The sequence below is a fragment of the Prionailurus viverrinus genome, chromosome D4 (genome assembly GCF_022837055.1).
Source record: "Prionailurus viverrinus isolate Anna chromosome D4, UM_Priviv_1.0, whole genome shotgun sequence".
Lineage (NCBI taxonomy): Eukaryota > Metazoa > Chordata > Mammalia > Carnivora > Felidae > Prionailurus > Prionailurus viverrinus.
The window spans coordinates 61,183,564-61,201,037 of NC_062573.1; the positions used below are offsets into that span (position 1 = coordinate 61,183,564).

The 17,474-nt window shown below is 42.9% G+C and overlaps 2 protein-coding genes across 6 annotated transcripts in view; one reads left to right on the forward strand and one right to left on the reverse strand.

Moving 5' to 3' along the window:
- The window catches only part of GOLM1 (golgi membrane protein 1), a 56,816-nt gene extending 43,803 nt beyond the window's left edge, over positions 1-13,013 (forward strand). For all 3 annotated transcript variants that reach the window (XM_047829131.1, XM_047829128.1, XM_047829129.1), the window contains 4 exons: positions 1,809-1,968; positions 2,658-2,930; positions 4,457-4,570; positions 11,423-13,013. In XM_047829131.1, coding sequence (XP_047685087.1) covers positions 1,809-1,968; positions 2,658-2,930; positions 4,457-4,570; positions 11,423-11,499 — 624 coding nt within the window. In that variant the 3' untranslated portion in view covers positions 11,500-13,013. The remainder of the gene's footprint in view (positions 1-1,808; positions 1,969-2,657; positions 2,931-4,456; positions 4,571-11,422) is intronic.
- Positions 13,014-14,821: 1,808 nt separating this feature from the next.
- The window catches only part of NAA35 (N-alpha-acetyltransferase 35, NatC auxiliary subunit), a 94,384-nt gene continuing 91,731 nt past the window's right edge, over positions 14,822-17,474 (reverse strand). For all 3 annotated transcript variants that reach the window (XM_047829125.1, XM_047829126.1, XM_047829127.1), the window contains exons 22-23: positions 15,978-16,058; positions 14,822-15,232 (exon numbers count right to left, since the gene is read on the reverse strand). In XM_047829125.1, the coding sequence (XP_047685081.1) occupies positions 15,173-15,232; positions 15,978-16,058 (141 nt within the window). In that variant the 3' untranslated portion in view covers positions 14,822-15,172. The remainder of the gene's footprint in view (positions 15,233-15,977; positions 16,059-17,474) is intronic.

Below are 17,474 nucleotides of genomic sequence, written 5' to 3' on the forward strand. Positions count from 1 at the left end.
CTTCTTTATTCTAATATTATTTGTTGGTGTGTGATTCCTTTGGATATTCTGTGTACAATATTATGTCACCAAAAAAGAGAGATAGTTGTACATTTTCCTTCCCAGTCTGCATGCCTTTTATTTCTTTTTATTGCCTAGTTGCCCTGGCTAGGGCAGTGCTAAACAGAGGTGGAAGGGCAGACATCCCTGTTCTTGATCATGGAGAGAAACCATTTGGTTTTTATCATTAAGTCTGATGTTAGCTGTGTGTTTTCATAGATGGAGTTTATCAAGCTGAATAAGTTCCCTTCTGTTCTTAATTTGTTGAGTGTTTTTATCCAGAAGAGGCATTGGATTTTTGTCAATTTTTTTTTGCATCTATTAAGATGATCATGTGTTCTTTTGTCCTTTATGTTGATATATTACACTGAATGATTTTTGTATGTTTAACCTTACATTCATGGGATTTATCCCACTTGGTCATGGTATATAATCCTTTTATATGTTGCTAGATTTGATTTTGCCAGTATTTTGTTAAGGATTTTGGTGTCTGTATTCTTAAGAGATATTGGTCTGTAGTTTTCTTGTCTTTGGTTTTGGTATCAGGTAATATTTGTTTCATAGAATGAGTTGGGGAGTATTGCTTTCTCTCATTTTTTGGAGGAGTTTGTGAAGAGCTGGTATTGATACTTTAAATGTTTGCTAGAATTCACTAGTGAAGTCATCTGGGCTTGGGCTTTTCTTTGGAGGACATTTTAAAATTACTAATTCAATGTCTTGTTGTTAAGTCCACTCACATTTCCTACTTCTTGAGTCAGTTTCGGTAGTTTGTATTGTTCTAGGAACTTGTCTGATGTCATCTAAGTCCTCAAAGTTGATATGCAGTTGTTCACAGTATTCCTTTCTAATATTTTTGTGTAAGGTCTAATATTTTATTTGCATTTATTTTATTTTTGATTTTAGTAATTTGAGTTTTCTCTTTTTCTTGTTTAATCTAGCTAAAGGCTTGTCAATTTTGTTCTTTTCAAAGAATTCACTTTGATTTCATGCATGTTTTCTGTTGTTTTTCCATTCTATATTTCTTAATTCCTGCTCTGACCTTTATTATGTCCTTCCTTGTTTTAGGTTTAGTTTGCTCTTCTTTTTCCAGTATTTTAAGGTAGAAGATTAGATTATTGTTTTGAGATCTTTCTATTTTTTTTCCTTAATATAGGCCTGTAAATTTCCCTCCAAGCACTGCTTTAGCAGCGTCCCTTAAGTGTGGTATGTTATGTATTTGTTTTCATTTTTCTCTCTTATTTGCATTTATTGTTTTTTCTTTGATCCACTGGTTATTCAGGAGTGTGTTGTCTCATTTCTACATATTTGTGAATTTCTCTAATTTTATCGTCGTTGATAATTGCATTCCATTGTGATTGACATCATACAAAGCATGTTCTCTGATCATTTTAAATTTGTTGAGGATTGTTTCATTGCCTAAGTATGTTTCTCCCTGAGAATGTTCCATGTGCATTTGAAGAATGTGATTTGCTCTTGTCAGGCCAGTGTTCTATAGAAGTCATTCTGGTGTGGTTGATTTATAGTGTTCGGGTCTTCCTTGTCCTTGTTGATCTTCTGCCTACTTGTTAATACAGTATTGAAAATACTTTCTGGGAGATCTTAACCTCAGAGCTTGGATTTATGCCAGCTGGTAGAGCATGATCAGTGTATATCATAGCATTTCTCAAGGTTTCAGTGTGTTGACTGCCAGAAGGACATCCACTCCTTGCTTGGGATTGTTGTGAGGTTAAGGTCACGGAGCCCCCGGCCGTCCTGTGCTCCTGTTTCAGCTCCGAGCCCCCGACGAGCCTCAGCCCAGGCCACAGGAAGTCGACGTGCCCCAGGCAGAGGTGCCACCAGTGAAAGGAAACGTGCCCAGCGATGGCGAGCCCCAGACACCAGCCCCCAGTTCTGAGGTGGCTTTGGATTTGAGGAGACGAGGTGAGAAAGGTGAGTGAAGCTTGGTAATTATACACGGAAGCCCTCTGCAAAGCCATGTGATGACAGCTCGTGTCCAATATTTGTGCATGGGGCCTCAGGACAGAGTGTCCCTGCTGGAGGCAGTTGGTGAGCTGGGTTTGGGCTGCAGGAGGAAGGTGACAGTCTCTGTGGGGACCTGGAATTGGCGCCTCCCTCTCTTACCTCTCGTCCCTGTAAACCAAGTGCCTTGTTCTTTGCCAGCTGTGTAAAGAGAGGCCCAGGCCATGCTTTATTGAGGACATCAGCGGGACTGTGGGATTACAGGGAGATGGCTGAGTTCTGGGCAGCTGTCACTGGGAACCAGGGGCTGCTGTGTCCCTGTGGAATGACTCCGTGGCGGCTGGCACAGCCCACTCCCAAGTACTTGTCTCCGTTATTGCCATCAGATAACCTCAGCTTGTTGGTTGTCCCTGTAATCAGGATAACTGAGTCCAAATTTTTTCCCTGAAGCACTTCTCTCTTCCTCATGGGTCTGAAGATGAGCTGCAGGTTGAGTGGCACCTGGAGTCTTTACAGAGTCACAGAGTAAATTACCCAGTTGCTCCCCTAGCCACAGCCCCTGGGAAGGATCCAGAAACTGAGTGGTATGAGGGGTTGTGTTTTTGTTCCAATGAAAGTAAATGCTGGTGAGGTTGCAGTGAACGGTGTTCTGTGCACAGAGGAGACCAACGAGATTCAGGCCGTCGGTGAGGAGGCTCTTCGGAGGGACGGGCCGGGGCTGCCGCCAGCACCGCCGGGCCCAGAGCAGGTGGCCGATGAAGACAGGCCTGCAGGCGGAAGAGGCACTGGGGAAGCGGAGGCGGTGGGCCACACCCCGCGGGCGCCAGCAGCCTTGCTGGAGAGCCCAGAGAACCAGGACACCGAGGACCTAGAGAGGGACCAGCTGGTTGTCCCCGACGGGCAGGAGGAGGAGCAGGACGCTGATGAGGAAGGTGCGTGAGCTGCTCTGTGGGTGTCCGCAGGCTCCTTTCCACCAACCATCCCCTGACACTGGAGGGGCCCCTAGGAAGCTTCCTGAACAGCAGTTTGCCATCTGCTGGTCTCATTCCTTGGGTGTCTTACAGAGTGGGAGGCGGGAGGGAAGAGCTGTGTGCTCGCGCCAGTTGCAGGTTCACAGGGAGTTGGTGGGGGGGCGGGGGGGGGGGCGTCTCAGTGGAAGGCCTGACGTGGGTGCTAGGTGCCTTGTGAACGTAGCCCACGCTGGGCCACACGCCTGGCCTGCGTCTTCCGCAGCGTCACGTGGTGTGGTGTTGCCACCGGTGCCCTGGGAATGGAGGGAGGGATGACTGGGTAGAGGGGGTTTCGTGCCGATGTGAGCATTGCAGCAAAGTGACACGTGACTCCTCCCTCTCTGGTTTGGTTGACTTTTCTTTAAAGGCACACGAAACTGTGGGAAATGGAGATCAGCACAGTATCCTGGGGTGTACTTGGGTCCCTAAAAGTAGTGTGGAAGACTTCACTCCCGACTGAGCCAGGAACACTTAGGAAGAGAAGATACCTGTCAGTGGGATGACCCACTAACAGGAGTGGGGAATGTGCTTGTTTGTGAAAATTACCTTGATGTTCTATCGATCTAATTTGTATTCAAGTTTCTCTTTCTGAGGAATGTGCTCTCACGAGGGTGCAGTTGAAGAATTAAAAAGAAAAGGAAAGTCAGGGAGCCGACCCAGTGGCACTCAGGTTTCAGACTGGCCGTGGAGCGAAACAGCTGAAGATTGGTTCAAGGTCCCGCAGGGCCTGCAGGATACATGTCGTCCTGGGGCATTTGTAGTGACCTGATTGTACAAGAAAGTGGCAGGGGCCAAAGGCATGTGCTTCACTTCCATGTCAGGCAGTGAGCAGAGGGAAACATACCAGAGTGAAGTCTATCAATATGTGTATATGAGACATTCACGTGAAACCCTATGAACATGTCTCTTGAACACATTTCGTCCTGATCTTTTCTGGTTGTTCTCTGTGGGGCTGACTTAAGTGATGAATAGTTGAATTGTGTAGGCAGGATGGAAAAAGCCATCCTTCGACTCCCAGTAGCTGCTCTATTTCCTTCTGTCAGAGTCACCAGCCCTTCTGTGGAGGTGCCGTCATTAACTAGAAACCTGTTGTTTCCAGCAACAGTGGTGCCTTCCTTTAACCTTGAGTGGATTGTCTCTTCAGAAAACTGGAATATGGGTTTAATTCATTAGGTTCCTCAGTTCCAGCCCTGAGTGCTGTCCTGTGTTGAGGGCCATGGTTTATATGGACTCAGAGTTTAATTGGACAGAACATAAGTAGAGACCTCGTACCTGCTGTTTGTTCGGGCAGCAGGCACACAAGTCCTCCCTGCCTCCTGAGAGGTCGCAGAAAGACCAGATCATTAAGCTGTCACCCGGAAAACCCCAGTTCCTGGGCTTGGGTGCCCCTATGGCCTCGAGAGAGAAATGATGTGGGTTGTGTGCTCTGTGCCTGTGCTTGTTTGCAGGGAGAAACCAGCAGAAGCTGGGAGGAGAGGAGGACTACAACATGGACGAAAATGAGGCAGAATCGGAAACAGACAAGCAGGCAGCCCTTGCAGGGAATGACAGAAATCTGAATGGTAAGAAGTGTAGTGGAGGCGGGGGTGGGGAGGTTCACCTTGCATTTCCCCTTGTGGTCCTTCACTTTGGCAGTGACTAAACAATGTGTCCCAACATTACTGTTGTAATCCATCATTTGAAGGAGACTTTCTTTTCTTCAGAAGCCTTTAAACATCGTGCAGTGGAGGGAGGGGATGGCAGAGAAGCCCAAGATGAAGACCTTTCAGAAAATCTGCATGTTCAGGGGGCCAAAGCCCTCGGGTATCAGCTGGAGCATTTGTCTTCGTGACTTCTAGGGGTTTCCTGACAGAGTGGCTAGGTCACCACTTAATCACTCTGTAGCAACAGTCAAAAGGCCTCACTGTCTGCACAGTACTTCCAAGCAGCTTTTTATAGTGGCACTTTGTGTTATTATTTTGAATTTTTAAAGGATGCAGGGCAGTGGAATGTATCAGATTCTGGATTTGTCCATTGGCTTGTGATTGGATTCCGGCTGGACATCTTGTAGCTGTATGTGCTCTTCTTGTTTCACACCGGGAGGCACATACTGGTTTGTTGACAGCACTGCCTGCCAGGTCTCGACATCGTGAAGGTCCATCTTCCCTTTGTCACTTGAGGGGGATGCTTTGAAATGGTGTGGGTTTAGCACCCATTGGACACCCCGTCTACTGGTGGCTTTCTTGACCCTGTCACCCCTCACATCTATTACCTCCTGTTCTTGAAGGATCCCTCTGGCCACATACTCTTGTTTTAGTATCCTGTGCTTCCTTGGTTCCCTTTTTTAAAATTCATTTTTCTGTCAGATTCTTGGTGTTTCCTTTCTTAGTTTTTCAGAGTTCTTTTATATGCTAGGGAGATTGCCCTTTATCCATGATGTCAGTTGCAAATACTTATTCCCAGTTTGATTTTTGGTTTTATATAGTGTCTTTCTCTCATATGACTTTTAAAATCTTTTATGTCCTCCCCTCCCCCTTCTCCCCATCCCCTAGACTTATCCCCTATCTTGATCTTTCTAGTTGTCGCAGACTCTGAGTCTGGAGTTCTCTCTTGTCCCACAAGAGAGTGGATGCAGAATTGAATACGAGAGAGGCTAATGTCCGGGAGGAAACAAGAACCCTGAGAAAGGGTCCTTGCTCTGTTTTTGTTAGGATCAGAAGGCTTACAAACATGATGTACGTGCAGAAAGAGACAATGAAACAGTGATCATTAACTTGGGTGTGAGATATGTGGTATTAGGGGTTTGGGTCAATACAAAACAAAATCCCAGTGCTGAGCAGATGGCTGTTTATGGCAGGCACCAGGTGCTATGTCTGTTTATCTTAGCTTTTCTAGGGGCTAAGACAGAGCATGCTACCTCAGGGTCAACAAGGTATTTTTCTCACTAATTAGCTCTGGGCATTTTCACCCTGTGGCGGCTTTGCACCCTGTGCTTTGTTTTACTTAATGACTAACCCTGGGCATTTCTGCCCTGCTGCTGTGGCTTTCCGCCTCTACCTGTTTTCGAACAGACATTTTCTTTCTGTGGAAGTGGCTTTCCGCTCTGTGCTTTGTTCTACGATGAGCGCTTTTGTCCTGTGGCGGCTTTCCGCCCTAAGCTTTGTTAACCCATTGGTGCAAACTCCGAGAATTCTTAAACTTATTCCCCACATCTAGTAAGCGTTTTCTTGAGTTGCTTTATGGGTTTATTGCTCCAGTGGGTATCCCTGAACACCGTAATTTAGTTTTTCCCATTTTCTTAGAATTGATACATCTTTAAGTCTCTCTCAGTCTACAGCTTCCCCTTCCATTCCTTTCCTCCATTTGCCCTGGAGTTTTCCACAGTCTATACAGTGCTGGTTATATATTCATAGTACAACTTAGTATGTTCTTATTTCTGCTCTGTTTCCTGTAAATTGGCAGCTGATATCCAGAGGCTTGATAAGACTCTGTTTGAGTTCAAGCCTGTGGTAACATGGTAGGTGGTGGTATGTTCTTTCATCAGGAGGCAAGTAATGTCTTTGTTTTGTGATGGAAGGATCAGTTGATGTTCAGTGCCTTCCTTAATTCTTTGGTGGTGGTGTTCTAATTGAACCATTTCTATTTCATTGGTTGATTGGGATATTTTTATAAATAGGCAAGTCAGTGGTTTTAGGCATAGAACATAGGATAAATGCTTCTTTTTATTTATCAATTTTCACAATAATGAATTATTTTTCCTGTTATCCTTTGAAGGTGATGATTTTAAATATACAAACTTAATGGATTTAAACCTATTTTGATGGGTTTCATTCCGTTGTATTTATTATTCTTTTTGAAGTTCAAGTTGTCCCATCTTCTTTGACTAGTGGGACCTTCCCCACTTTTATCTGCTTTTCAGGTCCCTTGTCCCTACTCAGCCTCTGCTCTTCTTCACACTCAGCTCTCTGAGTTTTCTTTCTTTTTTTTTTTTTTTTTGCTCGTGGGGCTCTATGTGGGAAGGAGCCCCAGCAGATGAGTTTCAGAAGTTTGTGGGGCTCAGCCTCCCCCAGCCCCCTCGTCTTTGCCATGGCCACTTTGTGGCCACCTGCTGTGGGGGTGGCAGAAACCCTCTTGCTTCAAGCTGCAGTTTGTACATTGGCCCAGTACTTTCTGGTGTAAATGTGTTGCCTGTTTGGGGTTCTTTTCTCCTCTTCTCAGGTCCATCAGGTGCTCCATTGCTCCCATTTTTTTTCTAGACACTGTCTGCTGCTGTTTGTCTCTGCCTGTGTTTTGGGGTCTGCAGGATTCCTTGTCATCTACTCTTGCTGTGAATGTCTGTGGTTTTTGAGTTTTTTAATGTAGTGGCTTCATGTGGGGACCCAGAGATTCAAAAACTGTGTCACTGTTGCCACTGCTTTACAGGATCATCTGGTTTTATATTTTACATTTAGATCTCCGATTCATTTGATTAACATCAAATGTATTCAAGTATGTGGCACAAGTTTGGGTCCAATTTTCTTTGTCCGAAGAGCCGTTCATTTGGCCCAACACCATCTCAAGGCTAGTGATTTGAGGCACTACCTTTACCAAATAGATTTCCATTTGTACTCAGATCTACTTTTTGGTCTTTTTGTTCCATTGGCTTCTCGGCTTACTCACACTGTACCACCATGTTCTAAGTGTAACAGCTAGTCCTTCTAGAAAATCTCAGTCAAGATCTCTTTGAATAATACTTCTTCCCATTTTCCTTCTTTAACTCAGGTCAGAAATGTTAGATCCTGGGGAACTGGGTGGCTCAGTTAGTTAAGTGTCCAGCTCTTGGATTTTGGCTCAGGTCATGATCTCAAAGATCACGAGATTGAACCCTGCGTCAGGCTTGGTGCTGATAGTGTGGAGCCTGCTTAGGATTTTCTTTCTGTCCCTCTGCCCCTTCCCTCCCCTCTCTCAAAATAAATAAACCTAAAAAAAAAAAAATCTATCATATTAAAAAAAAAAGACCTTACCATTCTTTTCCTGTTTCTTACCCCCTTTTTCATATTACCCATTTCTTTTTCTTTAAATTTATTTAATGTTTGTTTATTTTTGAGAGAGTAAGAGAGCGTGAGTAGGGGAGGGGCAGAGAGAGAAGGAGACACAGAATGTGAAGCAGGCTTCAGGCTCTGAGCTGTCAGCACAGAGCCTGATGCAGGGCTCAAACTCATGAACTGTGAGATCATGACCTCAGCTGAAGTCAGACACTTAACTGACTGAGCCACCCAGGTGCCCCTCCTATTACCCATTTCTGCCTCTCTACCCTGCATTCAGAATGATTTCCTCAGAAATCATTCTGAGTTCACCAATTTTTCCTTCTAGTTCACCAATTTTTCCTTCAGCTATACCTTCTCTGTTCTTTAATTCATGCTTTGCTTTCATTTCTAAGTATTCTTATTCCTTGCTCCTATTTTCAAACATCTTTTATTTCTTTAAATATATCTGAGTTTTGGGGCACCTGGGTGGCTCAGTAAGTTAAGCATTCAACTTCAGCTCAGGTCATGATCTTGCAGTTCAAGAGTTCAAGCCCTGTGTCGGGCTCTGTGCTGACAGCTTAGAGCCTGCTTCAGATTTCTGTGTCTCCTCTCTCTGCCCCTCCCCCACTCATGCTCTCTCAAAAATAAACAAACATTAAAAAATATATATAAATATAATCTCCAAGTTTTCTATACCATGTTTTCCAATTGCAGTGTCTGAAAACCTTGTGGGTATTTCTTTTGTTTCTGCAGATTGTCCTCATGATAGCTTGTTTCCTTGTGTTTTGTGCTTTTTAACTGTGAGCTAGTTTCCTGGGAACTTTATCTGTAGGAAGGCTCAGGGGACTGAGTTAGAGTAGTATTGCACTAGAGATCATTCACCTCTATTAGTCTCAAGGAGGGTTACAGACTCACTACCACTTCAGTAAATTCTCTTCGGATTTTTTTGTTTCACATAGGAAAATTGAGTTCAAATTATACACTTGCATGGTCGTCTCAATTAAGAAGTCCCGTATTCTAACCACTTAGGTTTTCTTGTTGCCCATTTTCACTGCACCACTTTTCCATTACCTTTAAACCAAGGACATGAGCATTTGGGAGTTTTAGTTTTATATACGGGTCTGCTTCTGGACTTGCTGCCTTGAGTGCAGTCCTCATCTTTATGTTTTGTTCCTCTGCATCTTTTGATGCTATGAAGGGAGAAGCCCAGAGTCTTCAGGCTTCAGAAGTCCTCAGGGCAGGTGTAGCTTTGATGCTTATTACCTTTAGGAGTTCTAACTTTTACTTCATTTTTGGCCTCATAGATTCCTTCTTTTTTTAAGGTTTATTTGTGTTGAGAGAGAGTGAGAGAGGGGCACAGAGAGGGAGAATCCCAAGTAGGCTCCACACTCAGCATGGAGTCCTAGGCGGAGCTCCATCTCATGACCATGATATCACAACCTGAGCTGAAATCGAGTTGAATGCTTGACTGAGCCACCCAGGTGCCCCAGATTCCCTTTTATTTATTCCTTTTTTTTTTTATTATAGATGATGCATTTTAGTATCTTAAAATTTAACTTTTTAATTTAAAAATTTAAAATAGTATATACCCTTCACCCAGGTTTCCCAAATGTTAACATCTTATAATGAAGACATTAATACTGACACAATGCTATTATTCTGATGTAGTGAAGTGTCCAACTAATACCACTTTTCTGGTCCAAGATCTAAGTCCAGGATTAAACACTGCATTTATTGTCATATCTCCTTGGGTCCTTTAACCCCAAACCATTTGTCTTCATCATTTACGACGTTGATAGTTTTTGAAGTGTTGTAGCGAGTTATTTGGTAGAAAGTCCCCCAATTTGGGTTTGATTCAACAGTGCTTCTTTAAAATATCTTTTCATATTTCATCCAGCATGCCAGTGACTATAGTTGGTAGATTTGAGGGTTCTAGAAATGGGAATCCTAACTTGATTTTTAAGTTATTTTCAGACTGTGTAGGCGATTTAATGCAGAACATGAACATATTAGCAAGTCAGAATTTTAAGCAAATACAAAGCCAATTTTTCTGTTCCTTATCATTGGTTGCACCTCAGTCCTTGGAGGATTGCACACCTTTTCTGGTGCGGTTACTGCCTTACACCTCTTTCACCATCCTTTTAAATCAGTAGTGTCCTAAATGTCTGGCTTTACAGTGAAGCTTTGGGCTTTCATCCCCTACACTCAGGTGCTCCAACAAAGCGAGGACAGAGGCAGATAAAAATGCTGTCAGCTCTTTTAAGTTGAAGAATTATCACCATCATATCATTAAAATAGTTTTCAGACCCTGCTGACTCCAGGGAGGTTAGAAAAAGGCATTCCTTCCAGCTTTGAGAACTTTTTGATTTTTATTTAAAAAAGTTTTTTTAGGGGCGCCTGGTGGCTCAGTCGGTTAAGCGTCCGACTTCGGCTCAGGTCACGATCTCGCGGTATGTGAGTTCGAGCCCCGCGTCGGGCTCTGTGCTGACTGCTCAGAGCCTGGAGCCTGTTTCAGATTCTGTGTCTCCCTCTCTCTGACCCTCCCCCGATCATGCTGTGTCTCTCTCTGTCTCAAAAATAAACGTTAAAAAAAAATTAAAAAAAAAGTTTTTTAAATGTTTTATTTTTGAGAGAGAGAACGGGGGAGGGGCAGAGAGAGACACACACAGACACAGAATCCAAAACAGGCTCCAGGCTCCGAGCTGTCAGCATAGAGCCCGACGTGGGGCTTGAACTCAGGAACTGTGAGATCATGACCTGAGCTGAAGTCAGATGCTTAACTGAGCCACACAGGCACTCTGAATAGAGAACTTTAAAAGACAGTTATTAATTCAAGGCAGCCATTTAATTCGTTTAAGCAAATCACCGTTTAATATGTAGTAGTAGTTGTAAGTCAGCATGGTGGTTTTAGATTTTGTGAGGTCTTTTCCTGTCCTTTGTGTGTCAGGGGATAGAGCAAGGACAGTCGAGCTACAGGGAGGCTTTGGGCTTCGGCTCCGTAAAGGGAAGACTTTGCAGTAGAGCTGACGGGGGTGGGGGGTGGTGGTAGATGCACCGCAGTGCCTGCGTTGGGCTCCCTGTCAGTTTCACAAAAGGGATGTGAGCAACACACAAGGGTTGTGATATCAAAAAAATGTTAGTACATTTTGTATTGTCCATTTTAGAGGGCAATGGGGGCATTATTTCACTATTTTAAATAGGGAGTTTTTATTTGATGGCTTTATTTCATGGCACCTTTGTGGCCAGACCTGTAGCCTCTTTGCTCTGCTGTCCTTGATTGGGAATGCAGTGCCCCATGATATTGCCATGGGAGATGCTGTCCTCTTGATGAGGCAATTTGTGGACACTTGGGTCAAATGCAGCCTGCCTGGCTGGCTTTCCTAAATGTTTTAATATCAGAATATTATGTGTGTTTTTTTTCTTTTTTAGTTCTTAATGCTGAAAATCAGAAAGGCGACATGATAAATTTACTTGATCAGCGTGAAAAGAGGAATCACACACTCTGAATCGATTGGAATCCTGTACTTGATGTCAGGATTGAACAGAGATCACTACAAAATATCTGTGAGGGGTTGAATACTGTGAAATGTACTAAGTAAAATACACATCTAAAGATGATTGTTGTGGAGTTTTAATATGTATTTTATGTAGGAAAATGGTCTGTTAGGTGGTTTTTGGGGGGTATTTTTGAAGTGTGTACCATGGTGTCAATTTGTCAGCTGATAGGTAAGAGAAGATCAACACCAAAAATAGAACCCAAGGTTTCCTGCAAGTATGGTGACAGTGGCACTTCTTCTGGAATGTAACTTCGCTGAAAACAATCAGAGCCTGTAGGAAGTGTCTGTCTTCTGACACCAAGAAGACCCACCACACCTGGGCATTCTTCTCTGGTACCTCTGGTGTCCCCATCACATGCTGTGCTGAGCAGCAGGTACCAGCCTGGTATCTCTGTTCTCCCCGATCAGCAATGAATGATTACTGGTTTATGTTGTCATGCGCTCACTTCGGGTTCATTCTGTGGCCTAGAGCGCAAAACTGTTAACGCAAACATCACTACCAACAGTTTTAAACAAGTCTGTAGACAGAGACATTTTGTGAGAAATTTTTAAAAGACCACTTGTATAACCTTTGTCATTAATGTACAAAAATGCTTCTAAGTGACTTATAATTTGAACATTTGTGTTCTTACTTTGCTTAGTTATGTGTGGGCAAAGCAAAATTGTCTCTAAGAAGTCCGTATTACCAAGAGCCACAAACGGATTGACTTGCCACTACAGGGGCAGCAGCAGAGCTGTTCCTGGGGCTTTGGCAGAGCATGGAGGGCAGCAAGGCACACGGTGGCGTGTTTACTGTGGACAGACTGCCCGTTCACTACAGGAGGACAGGAAGCTGACGCTTAAGGGTATATACAGTTGTTACACAGATGGAAAGTTTAGAAAGGCCGGAGAAACGCAAGTTGTTTTTGGCAGTCTATATGTTTGGCTCGTAGTAGAGGACTATTTTAAAAAGTGATTTAAAAATCAATGTTAATTTGAAAAGGACTAATCCTAATTCACATTGAGCTGCTTCTCAGTATTTCTGCTAAATAGGCTCTTGCCACTTACGAATGACTGGCAGAGTCACACTTGTGTGACTCTCAGGCCCTCTAAAGGGCAAGTGGGTGGTGATGCTTATTAGGAAATGGGGGCCCAGAGAAGTTAGAGCCCTGCAGGCCAGACAGCTGGCAAGCTGGACACTGGCCCCTCAGCTGGTCTGGACTCCCCATACCCCTGGCAGGCCCTGAAGGCAGGACCTGGTTTGTATTCAGGTTAAGATCTCCAATGTGAATGTTACTCACGTAGGGTATCTTGTTAATCACTAAGATTAAACTCCTCCACCTGGAAAAGGCAAAGAAGGGTGTTAAACACAGTTTTGTAAGGTTTTATCTAAGTCCTTGTCCAACTTCCCTTTGTGTCTTAGCCTTAGGGCTGATAGTTTTGCTTTTTCAATAATTAATAAAGTCTCTTCATTTCACGTTTAATCAGTGTGCATAGAGTTCTGAGAAATAAAGGACTGTTAGTCCAATTGCTTTGTTTTCCCTTCATGCCCTACTGGGTCCCTGAAGAATCAGCTTGCAAACTGGATTAAGGGTGGTGATTTGCCTTATTAAACCTTTTGTGGACTGAGCTGGGACGTGAATATAAATAAAAAAAAAAAAATAACCACACTGATTCCATCTTCATGTGCTGAGGCTCCAAAGGCCATTTGTTCAGGAGGGATGTCCTGTGAGCTGTTTCTCCAGACAGTCGTGCTTTATTACCCCTGGCTTACCTTGAGATCATGCAGGCACCTATTGCAAGGCAACGATTCATAGATGTGGTTTTATTTTAAACAAAAACCTGTGTAATAAGCAAGTAGATCTCAAATCCCCTACACTTCGGTTTTTTGGTTTCAGCCAAAATCAGCTATTCCCATTTTTAATAGGTGCGAACTTTTAAATTCACACCTTCCTCTATACTCAAAATGGCGTGTAGACAGGAGTGTGAGGATTCATCTTTTTTCTACAGATGGGACTGCAGATTCCCTACGCAAGACTCAATCAGATTTCCTGAAGTGTAAGCACTGCACATAATGTACTTTCATGTGATGGAATCTGAGAAATAAACCAATCCCTGTTAAGTCTGTGTGCTGTCATTCTATAACTAGACCAATAACTAGCAGGATTGTTTAAACTGGTAGTATCTGGTTATCCATTCACAGTGGAACCTGAAGTACAAATTCAAGGTTCTTTAAGGTCCAAGGGATCAGTCTACTCCAAGAGATTATTAATTACAAATAATCGATAGTTTATAGGACACTCAACTTCTAATGCTGGTCTCTGAAGTGAATTTTAGAAAAAACACAAGAAGATTCCATTAACTGGGTTATATATTTTTTCACATTGTCAGCTTAGGCTTTGAAAATGTTCATTAGTGTCTGAGTTGGGGAAATGGCTTAATTGTGTAAATAATGGTATGTGTTATTTCTCAGAGAGCAGTACAAAGTGTACTAAGCTGTCCCTTAGAAAATGGCTTATAAAATTCTGATAATGTATACATTGAAGGCTTACTCAAAGTTGGTATTCTCATATGCACTTAAAAAGCTAAAGTAAAATGCTTCATCGTTGGTGTGCCTGTGAAACACATCTCTGGGAAAGTCAAAGAACTTGACATCTTTATGTATAAATTTTATACAATGAGTTTTGTAAACCAAGGCCCTCACTAGTTGAGACAAATTACACCATCTAAAGTAGAGTAAAAATCCCTGATAGCATGAGAAAGGAAGATGGATGTGCAGCGAAGGAAGGGTGGGGTCTCTAGCGATGGGTCTGCAGGTACAGGTGGACTGAAGTCTGTTTTCCAAGCCAGCAGATCCTGGAAAGATCCCCACTTGAAAATATTTCACAGGTTAAACTGAGTATTTAGTAGTAACCAAAAAGGAGTATGCCACATTTAAACCTAACCCTACACATAATCTATACATTCCTACCTTTTGAAAATGTCACTAGCCAACATTACGCATAATGTTTTAAAAGTGCCAAAAGGACAGTTAAAGGATGTTTTTAAAAACCTCTATATTCTTACAGGTATATAATTTAAGACACCATGACACATAAAATCACAATCCCCATGTAATTTGGTCTCCATATGTAGTCTAGAGCCCCCCCCACCCGCCATTCCCTTTAAATGTATTTTGCCAAAACCCCATACAAGTGTTTGCTAAATCCCTTGTTTTGAAACTTTTGAATAATCTGTTTGAATGACTTTAAGTGTAAACACCTTCAATTCTTAACATGCATCAACAAAGTGCTGTTGTTTCTAATTTCCAGTGGTGCATTTTTTTGTCAAGAAATTTATTAACCTTTACAAACACTATTTTCACTCATTCATAAAAAATGATTTATGATTAAATCTGTAATAAAACCATAGAACGTTCATCGATGCATTCAGTTAAGACCAGTTTCATCCATGGAACATAACAAACCACTTTAAAACAGCAGTTTTCATTCACGTCGTATAAGGCTGTCAAATTAAAAGTATTTCTTATAATAGGTTGTTATCTAAGAAATCCATTTCACTTCACGTTACGTGGTAAGACTGACGGATGGATCCTCTTAGAATCTGAAAGTAGATTCTACCCCTTTATGACCCTTTCAGTCTCTCAAACAAGTTTCACAACAGGAAAATATTTGTGAGCAGAGAAATCAAATTCAGGAGGAACCTGTAAAGAAAGGCGGAAAGTAAACTAATGTATTTACAAATATTCAGACAGTACAGTTTTTTAGAGTTTCTCCAGATTTTAGAGGTAAGACAGCACAAGAGATACAAAACTGGTTTAATGACAAGTTAGAAACTAAACTGGAAGGAAAACTAGCTTATCTCTGGGTTTATGAAAGAACACTTAAAGGAAAATGGACTTAAATTACGGGAAAGAGAGCGCGTTTTTTAGTTCCTGGGTCAACAGAGTACCAAGCAATGAGATGTATCTAATAAAGCAAGGCAGAAGATAAGGAAGCCAGACAGGAAGAAAAGGAAGCCAGACAGGAAGCAGCTCAGGGAATAAACAGGTACATGTAATGGGCAAATGGTCAGCAGCACACCACATGTTGATACGGCACTGATGGTGTAACACCACCAGCAAGAGGAGTTTAAAGAATTTACCATCTCTTAAGCCATTCAACAAAGTCTTTACCTTTTTTCCATAAATTTGTTTTCACACATTTTGTTTTACTCCAAGTCATTTGGCAATTTACACAGGGAGGGAGGGGAATGGAAGGGCAGATTTTAGAAACCAAGTCCATAAAATCTCTCCGTTTCAAAGCAAAATGGTACACTCAGGTTATTTTCTGCCAATGAACCTCTTTTTTGAATGTTTTAATTCTTTTTGTAATAATATTTATGCATCTTACTTAAAAAAGGTTTTACAATAATTTAACACCCATTTATTTTCCCCACAATGTACTTACCTTAGATTCTTTTTTGTGTCCTCCTGCCAATAACTTCATGACCACAAAGTTGGGTTTGGCAACCTTTAAAATTCTATTGACCTAAACAATGAGCAACATTAAGCTATCAAAACATAAAATTCATTTATGTCTTTACATTTTAGATTTTTTAAAATTTTTATTATTTTTGCTTTATTAAACAAAGGCAATTGAGCAACATGGACAGACATACTTTTCCACAGGGCTCTAGTTTGGTCAGCCCTGACAGCCTAGAAGGGCCCCTAGGTCTCCCTCTCATTGAACCTGAAGAATGTCAGGCTGCAGAGGTGGCAGCAGGGCACTTGGTGTGGCCCAGACTGTGCAGTTTGTCTGCTATAAATCCCACCTCTGCCAGGTACTAGCTATGAAACCTTTGAGTTCTCTAGCCTCTTTGTTCCTCAGTTTCTTCATCTATAAACATGGGGGCAATAATGTGACTCATCCTGCAGACATGCTGGGTGGGTTACTAAATGAGCTAATACGTATCGTGAGCTGGGAACCACACCCGGCAGGGAGGCAGTGTCCTGTGTTTACAGTCACTCCTGACTACTACTCGCTCAAGAGCCTTCACCTAGACATGAACAGCAGAGGACAGGAATGCTGTATTCCTCTTAAAAGGGAGTAGTGTGCAGTTTGAGGAAAAATGTTCCCACTGCTCCTTGCTGACCTCTCTCCAGAAACACCCCTCAGTGCAGGTCTGGAATGGCTTCTCCTCAGCCTCATCACACATCCACCTGTCCAGATGACAGCTCCGTCTGGCCATTTAACGGGCACCTCCCAACCTGAGCTCCTGACTTCCCAGCCCTGGGTCCCACCTGTTCTGCTCTACCCGCAGCCCTCCCCACTGGCTCCATCCATGCAGGGGCTCAGGCCCAAACCCTGATGTCCTCCTTAACTCTTCTTTTCCTCACCCACATCCGATCCATCTTGGCCTTGGCATACTCAGAGAATGCAGTCACTTCTGATGACCTCCACCGTCCCCACCATCTCTCACCAGATTACTGCTGTGGCCTGCCAACTGGCTCCTCTGCTTCCACCTCTACCCCTACCACAGTCTATTTGCAGCACCAGGGCCAGAGTGATCCTTCAGAACAAAAATCCGCTCTGGTCACTGCTCTGCTCAAAACTCTCCAGCAGCGCCCCCCTTGTTCACCCCGCTCCAGCAGTGGCCTAGGCACCTGTACACATGCAGATCCCTCTGCCCACAGGGCTCCATTCCTGTAGCCCTGTGACTTGCTTTCTCACCTCCGAGATTTGCTCACAGGCCATCTTAATTAAAAAATGCCTCATCCCCCTCCCACCTCCCTACTTCTATTTGCTATCCCCATTCCTAGCTTGATTTTTCTTCATAGTACTTAATATCTTCTAGTACACTGTATTATTTATTTGGTGTCTGCCACATACTAGCCTCCACTGCCCTCAGGAGGGCTGGGATTTGTCTATTTTTTTTCACTATTAAAAAAAATTTTTTTTAAGTTT